We start from the raw sequence: 6,511 nt of genomic DNA on the forward strand, positions 1-6,511 counted from the left end.
TTAAAAATTTATAATTCTTCTAAACAAAAATATGAATAAATATATCATTTTATTTATGCATGTTCAAACAAACCCAATCATTCAAAGATGTATGTCTTTTTCGACATGAAAAACCAGTAACATATGGTATATGCCAACAATTGTTTTGTTTTTGAACAAATGCATCAATTTGTGTTTTTGAATTTAATTTTATTAAACCCTTATTTCTATCAAAATAATATTGATGCAAAAATTGCCATTTATTAAAGATAATATTTAGTTCAGTATTTTGAATAGCAAATTTATATTGACGCATTAAATCCCTAGTAATAACTATAACATTTTTTCCACTTAAAAATGCTGCATATAATATGAATAAATCATCATGTGACCTAAAATATTAGAATAACAATATAAATTATATTATGAAACAATAGAAAAAAATATGTATATAAATACAATACGAACGAATTGTTAACAAAGAAACAATTTTTTATGTTTATATGTAATCTTTCGAAAAAATTCTTCGCATGTCTTCTTCCAATGATCAGAATTTTTTTATTCTGTTTTTCGCAAGATTTAATGAATTCTATGATCTAAAAAAAATATATATATATTAATTTTTAATTGATTATTTATATTTTATTCATAAAAAAAATATATTTATCATAGCATCATAAATTTATTTATGTTATTCACTGTAATTATCAATTATTTACCTTACGCTTAAATTTTAAATCATTTCGCATAACATAAATAATATTTAATCCATCAATAATAACATCAAATGGTTTATTTTTTTCGACAAACATTTTATATTTTTTTATTTCTTCTGGCAAAATTAAATAATACATAGTAGGTTTAAAAAATTTTTGTATAGCTTCCAATAAATATTTATAATCTTCATCAGATATATTTATTTCTGATATTTTTTGTTTACAGTTTTTGCATATTAAACTATATAAAAAAAAATAAAAGAATAAGAAACAAGAAATTATTTATTACTATTTATATTATAATTATTAAATATACTTTGATATTCAATATACTTTGATATTGTTGTTTGAGTAACAAAACAACCATGTTCGATACATGCTGTCATATATTCTGATACAACATTGTGAGAAGGTTTAACACCATATTTATTCCATAATGTGAATATTTTCTCAATTTTTTCAATAAATGTATGTTTATCTTTTAAACAATATTTTAAATATGTAATACATATATCTTCATTAGGTCCTGCATCTTTTTTCATAGTATTAATTAAATATTCATATGCTAATTTATCTTCTTTATGATCAAATAAATATGCAATTAATTCATTATATGCATGGTGAAGCAAATTATTATCATTTGCTTCATATTTTTCTATAACTTTAATAGCTTTCTTCCATTCGTCTATTTTACATAAGCTTTCAACAAGAATATTACTTATTCTTGTATTAAATGAACTATATTGAATCATAAGATTATCGTATAAACTTAAAATATGTTTTTTATCTATTTCTGTAATTAAATCACTTTTTAGATGATATAATTTCAAATATTCTGTTATGGTATGTCCTGTAGGATTATAATTATTATCTTCTAAAAATTTATAATAATATATTCCAAGATGTGGATGATTCTTATAATAGAACATATTCAAAATAAAAGAATCAGTAATTTGAAAGGAATTACATTCTGATTCAATATAATTTCTTAAATTTTTCCACATTTCTTTGGATGTGCTATTATTATATTCTACTAATATATTCTTATAATTTTCCATCAAATAATTCCAAAATTTATCAAATTCTTTGTTCTTCTTTATTGAAAAATTACAAAATTTTCTAACCATGTTATGTAATATTGATGTTTGGCGTAAATATAAAATCATGTTATTCAAATTAATATATAATCTTCTAAGATTTTATATAATTTTATATAGTTCACTTGATCTTACTAACCTAAATTTGTAAATCTTAAAAAAAATCTCAAATTACATTTTAGAAAATACTTAATATTATTAAATATTAAAAATACTTAAAATCACATGTTTCATTCACTTGATTGTATAAATAAATAAATTTCTCTTCACTATTCACTTTTTATTGATAAGTTATTTACACATAAAAATAAACTTGCACGTGCACGTAGTTACGTCAATGTTAAATGAATTTTGAAACAATATCAATCAGTATATCATTCAGTATAAGATGAATTGAAAGAAAAAAAAAAAAATGATATAATTATATGTAATTTATTTTAAATATAAATTATTAAAAATAATTATTAATTTTAATTAAATATAAATTTATAAATTGTATATATTTTTTTAATATAATTGATTTTGAAGTCAGAATCGAATCAATTAATAAGGAATTTAACTAAAAAATATAATTTTTTTTTAAAAATTTAAAAATTTAAAAATTCAAATTTTTTTAGTCTTTGTCGCCCACTAGTTACAACGGTACTGAGACTTGACATGCGATCTGTGATGTCAAGTGTTTCTGAAACAATATAAGGAGAATTGATAAAACCAGATATAGTTCAGTCTCAAGCCTTACGCTTGCACATCTCAAGTTGATCGTGCATCGTGCAGCCCAGTTTCTTTATAAATCGTGATCGTACGTGCTACGAAACTGGGAACAGTGAACGTCCAAGACGATCACGCAACAAAGAAGAGGGACATGTTCTGAGGAGGATTGCGACGAGGTAAGAGATTACGTTAAAAAGTTAACGTGTGATAAAAATATTCGAAAAATTCATAATTACAAGCAATTAGTTTTACGAATAATTAATTTTAATTTTACGATTTTATGATTTATAAGCGTTTTAAAATAACAACGGAAATCCTTAAGAAAAATTCAAAATGTAATTGTTTTTAAAAATTCATTGTAAATTCATCGTCAATAAAATCTTTCCTTCGTAGAATTCTTTATGAAAAAATTATGTATTTGTATTATTATTGTTATCTAGAAAACACATATTTGCATATTTGAATAGAAGAAAGAAAATAAAAAAAATTGTTTTTCGTTTAATGAAAAAAATTATTTAAATTATCGTCGATTTTGAAAAACAAAATATCGACTTTTGATTCTTTTGAATCTATTAAATTGAATATCTTAATAATACCTTAATAATTTATAATATAAAACAATTGAAACATATCATATTCACAATATATCATGAAAAATCATGGTATTAGAAAGTAATAATTATTTTTCCGAATAACGTGAATTGAATTATCGATAATTATTAATTTACACGATTTTTATGACAAGATTTAAAATAAGAAATATGCGTTATCGAGACAGTTTTACGCAATGTTTCACATTCTCTAATGTTCGATGACATAGCAAGAATTCATACGTTTTTAATCGTAAACATATTGAAGAAAAATAATATTTCTTGAATAATATTTGAATAAAAAATAAATCTTTTTAAATATTTGATAGTCCACGAAATATATTTATCTGACATAAAATTTGAGATTTTATTATACGACCATTTAATCATATGATTTAATAATTATACGATTTATTTAAATAAAAAGATGAAATTATATTGTATTTTATTATTATATTTTACTTCGATTAAATGGAATAATTTTAATATCGAATTTTTCTTCGAAAAAAATATTTATGAAGAATATTCGAAAAAAAATTTCTATATCTTGTTTTCTATGTTTGTTGTAACATTTCGTTAAAAAAAAAAATTTATCTTTCAAAAGATCATGTTAATTATTGATAAATGTATTTGCTTTCGTTTTTTACATAACAAAATATGTATACATACATAGAAATTCTGAAATATTATATTTATCGATAAAATAGTTAATAAAAATTATTGTCGTTAAACTTGTTTTTCACATTAATACAATCATAATCCATCTAACAAAGAAAGTTATACGGATATAATAAATTAATGGTAACGAGTGAGATGAGTATTATTCTCGTGAAAGAGATATCGATTGATGCGAGAAAAATGATATCAAAGTTTGATATTATTTTTTTTAGACATTTTAGATTTGTTTTGATGATGAAATAATTAAAATAAAGGTAAATAGGAAGGGGGGAGGGGGGAAATAATAAAATCATTTCGATTATTAAGTATTCATGATCTCTTCAATATACATAATTAAAAATTAATTATAAAATACCGTTTATATTTGCTTTTTTAACTTTTCTCTTAATTTTTGCTTTTCACAAATAATTTAGATCACGTGTCATGAGATAATAGATGGATAATTTATTCTGTTTAAAAAAAACACTTATATATCGAGTACATATAATAACGAAAAAAAAAAATATTCGCGATTATTATTATTATCATTAAAAATAAAAAATATTTGATAATTGAATAAATTAATAATTTCAAATGCAAATCTCATATCTTTCAAGGTTTCTGACACACCAGTGGTACAGTGAATTTTTATTTATGGAGAACTACACATCGGACTCGAGCGATTCGGATTCCAGTACCAAAACATTGGATTTATCTTATCTGATGCTCGACACTCAACTACTAAACGATCATTTCATCAATACGAAAAATCCAGAAAATGTAGACACATTGTTACTCCATCAAAATCGATTGAACAACATTCCACAGATGATAGTTAGGTTCACGAACTTGAACTCATTGGACATATCAAATTGCGGCCTTCATCGACTCCCTGATTTCCTTGGCGATTGCCCTCTCACGTGTTTGGTGGCTAAGCACAATAATTTGACGAATGATTCGTTGCCTAAAAATTTTCAAAATTTGTCAAGACTCAGAGAGCTGAATCTGAGCGGTAACAGATTGACAAATTTTCCACTGCAAATTCTAGATCTGACAGAGATTAAGTATCTGTATTTGGGTGGCAATCAAATCACTGAGATCAGCAAAGATGTTTGGAAACTGCAAAGGTATTTTTCAATTCATTTGTCTGCGATAGTTTAATCCTCGAAACTAATTAATCAAGTATTTCGATATTAAAGTATAAAATTTTCTTTACGTGCGCCAAGAGGCATAGTCGTAAAATATCAAACATAAAACTTAAAACGTATGCACATCGAGTATTTAAAAAATATTTCGATTTATCTTTTTATTTTAATAGAATAATTGGAAGAATAGAAAATGATAAAAAAATGAATAATTTTATTTGAAGATTGCACGTTTTATCGATGGGAGGGAACAGATTGACGGAAGTGCCATCCACCTTAGGCGAGTTAATGTCTCTTCAAGCGTTGATATTATGCGACAACATGCTGGAAAGTTTACCTAGTTCCATAGCAAAATTGACCAATTTGAAATCATTGTTACTTCACAAGAATAGATTGAGAACATTGCCTACTGAAATCATCACGTTAAAATGTTTGACAGAGGTGATATAAAATTGTATATTCGATAAGAATAAAAATATATAATACGAATTACTTATTTGAATTTATTAATCTTTATATATTCTATGTAATACTAATATATTCTATGTAAATGTATATGCGCGAAGAAAAATTAAAATAATTAATAATATCCTTATATATAATAATTGTAATATAATTGTTTATTTTTATTTATTTTTTTGGTTCAGTTATCTTTGAGGGATAATCCACTAGTAGTAAGATTCGTATCGGATATGACACACAATCCTCCATCCCTATTGGAACTGGCCGCTAGAGTGATAAAGACCAATGACATCCGATACGATAGGGAGAGTATACCAAGGAACCTGGTGGAGTATCTAAACAGCGGTCACCGTTGCGTCAATTCTAAGTGTAAAGGTCAGCGCCTAGACTTGTATAAAATTCAAAGTTCAATCAGCTTGACCACTAGCGACATCCATTTTTTTTTTGATTCATAATCGGCAGCGTTATCACAACTTGCACGTGTATATACATGCACTTCTCCTTGGAATTGTTTTCATATTTCAATCTCGTGGAGCAAGTTGAAACAATACACAATAATACGAAAGATACTATTGAAATTGCAATTTTCATCTTTCTCGTTATATCTTTAAAAAATAAAAAGTTTATTCGTTTCGTTACAGGTGTATTCTTCAATAATAGAGTGGAACACGTCAAATTTGTCGATTTCTGTGGAAAGTATCGTCTACCTCTGCTACAATATCTTTGTAGCAGGAAATGTATAGAATCACGAGATGGAGACGAAGTGGTCAGTGGTGCGATGATAAGAAAAGTTCTTTTGGGCTGATTACTATTAGATGAAATTTTACAACTACAAGATTTGTTATCTTTCCGCTCAAAGGAGATAGGAAAATATCGATCGATCAACGATTGTCAAATACAATTTCAAGTATCAGTTTCAAGATTTTTGAAAGTTAAACGGAGGAGATAAAGGAGGGATTATGATTTGCAATATAATTGCACATTTGAATAGAAAATTCGAAACTCGAGACATATATATATATATATTGTAAATTGAACATAAGTTAAAGAAAAGTTTCAACCAAACGATAATATCGTTGATAAGTCTTTCAAAGCTGATGAATCGTTTTTGCCAAAATTGCCATTTTTAACACACATATATATATATATATATA

The 6,511-nt window shown here is 24.8% G+C and overlaps 2 protein-coding genes across 2 annotated transcripts; one reads left to right on the top strand and one right to left on the bottom strand.

Annotated features, from left to right (window-relative positions):
- Window positions 1-49: 49 nt before the first annotated feature.
- On the bottom strand, window positions 50-1,861 carry LOC116186334 (mitochondrial ribonuclease P catalytic subunit). Its single transcript, XM_031513225.1, has 4 exons — window positions 1,029-1,861; window positions 699-936; window positions 448-575; window positions 50-371 (listed from the first exon to the last, which is right to left on the bottom strand). Exons 1-4 carry the CDS (start codon window positions 1,859-1,861, stop codon window positions 50-52), a joined length of 1,521 nt encoding a protein of 506 aa, XP_031369085.1.
- A 581-nt stretch (window positions 1,862-2,442) lies between these two features.
- Window positions 2,443-6,383, top strand: LOC102673929 (leucine-rich repeat-containing protein 58). The gene is made up of 5 exons (XM_006608517.2): window positions 2,443-2,679; window positions 4,368-4,877; window positions 5,120-5,336; window positions 5,543-5,732; window positions 5,999-6,383. The coding sequence occupies exons 2-5, from the start codon at window positions 4,405-4,407 to the stop codon at window positions 6,160-6,162; spliced, it is 1,044 nt and encodes a 347-aa protein (XP_006608580.1). The 5' UTR covers window positions 2,443-2,679; window positions 4,368-4,404; the 3' UTR covers window positions 6,163-6,383.
- Window positions 6,384-6,511: the final 128 nt, after the last annotated feature.

The sequence above is a fragment of the Apis dorsata genome, unplaced genomic scaffold, assembly GCF_000469605.1.
Source record: "Apis dorsata unplaced genomic scaffold, Apis dorsata 1.3 scaffold_39, whole genome shotgun sequence".
In the NCBI taxonomy this organism is placed as follows: Eukaryota; Metazoa; Arthropoda; class Insecta; order Hymenoptera; family Apidae; genus Apis; species Apis dorsata.

Bases quoted from the DNA above. Each gene is read 5' to 3' on its own strand.
- LOC102673929 (XM_006608517.2), top strand. From the start codon at position 4,405: ATGGAGAACTACACATCGGACTCGAGCGATTCGGATTCCAGTACCAAA. The intron at 4,878-5,119 runs GTATTTTTCAAT...TTTTATTTGAAG, and splicing joins GATGTTTGGAAACTGCAAAG to ATTGCACGTTTTATCGATGG. The intron at 5,337-5,542 runs GTGATATAAAAT...TTTTTGGTTCAG, and splicing joins CGTTAAAATGTTTGACAGAG to TTATCTTTGAGGGATAATCC.
- LOC116186334 (XM_031513225.1), bottom strand. From the start codon at position 1,861: ATGATTTTATATTTACGCCAAACATCAATATTACATAACATGGTTAGA. The intron at 576-698 runs GTAAATAATTGA...TATTTTTTTTAG, and splicing joins ATTTAAAATTTAAGCGTAAG to ATCATAGAATTCATTAAATC. The intron at 372-447 runs GTTCGTATTGTA...CTAATATTTTAG, and splicing joins TGTTTCTTTGTTAACAATTC to GTCACATGATGATTTATTCA.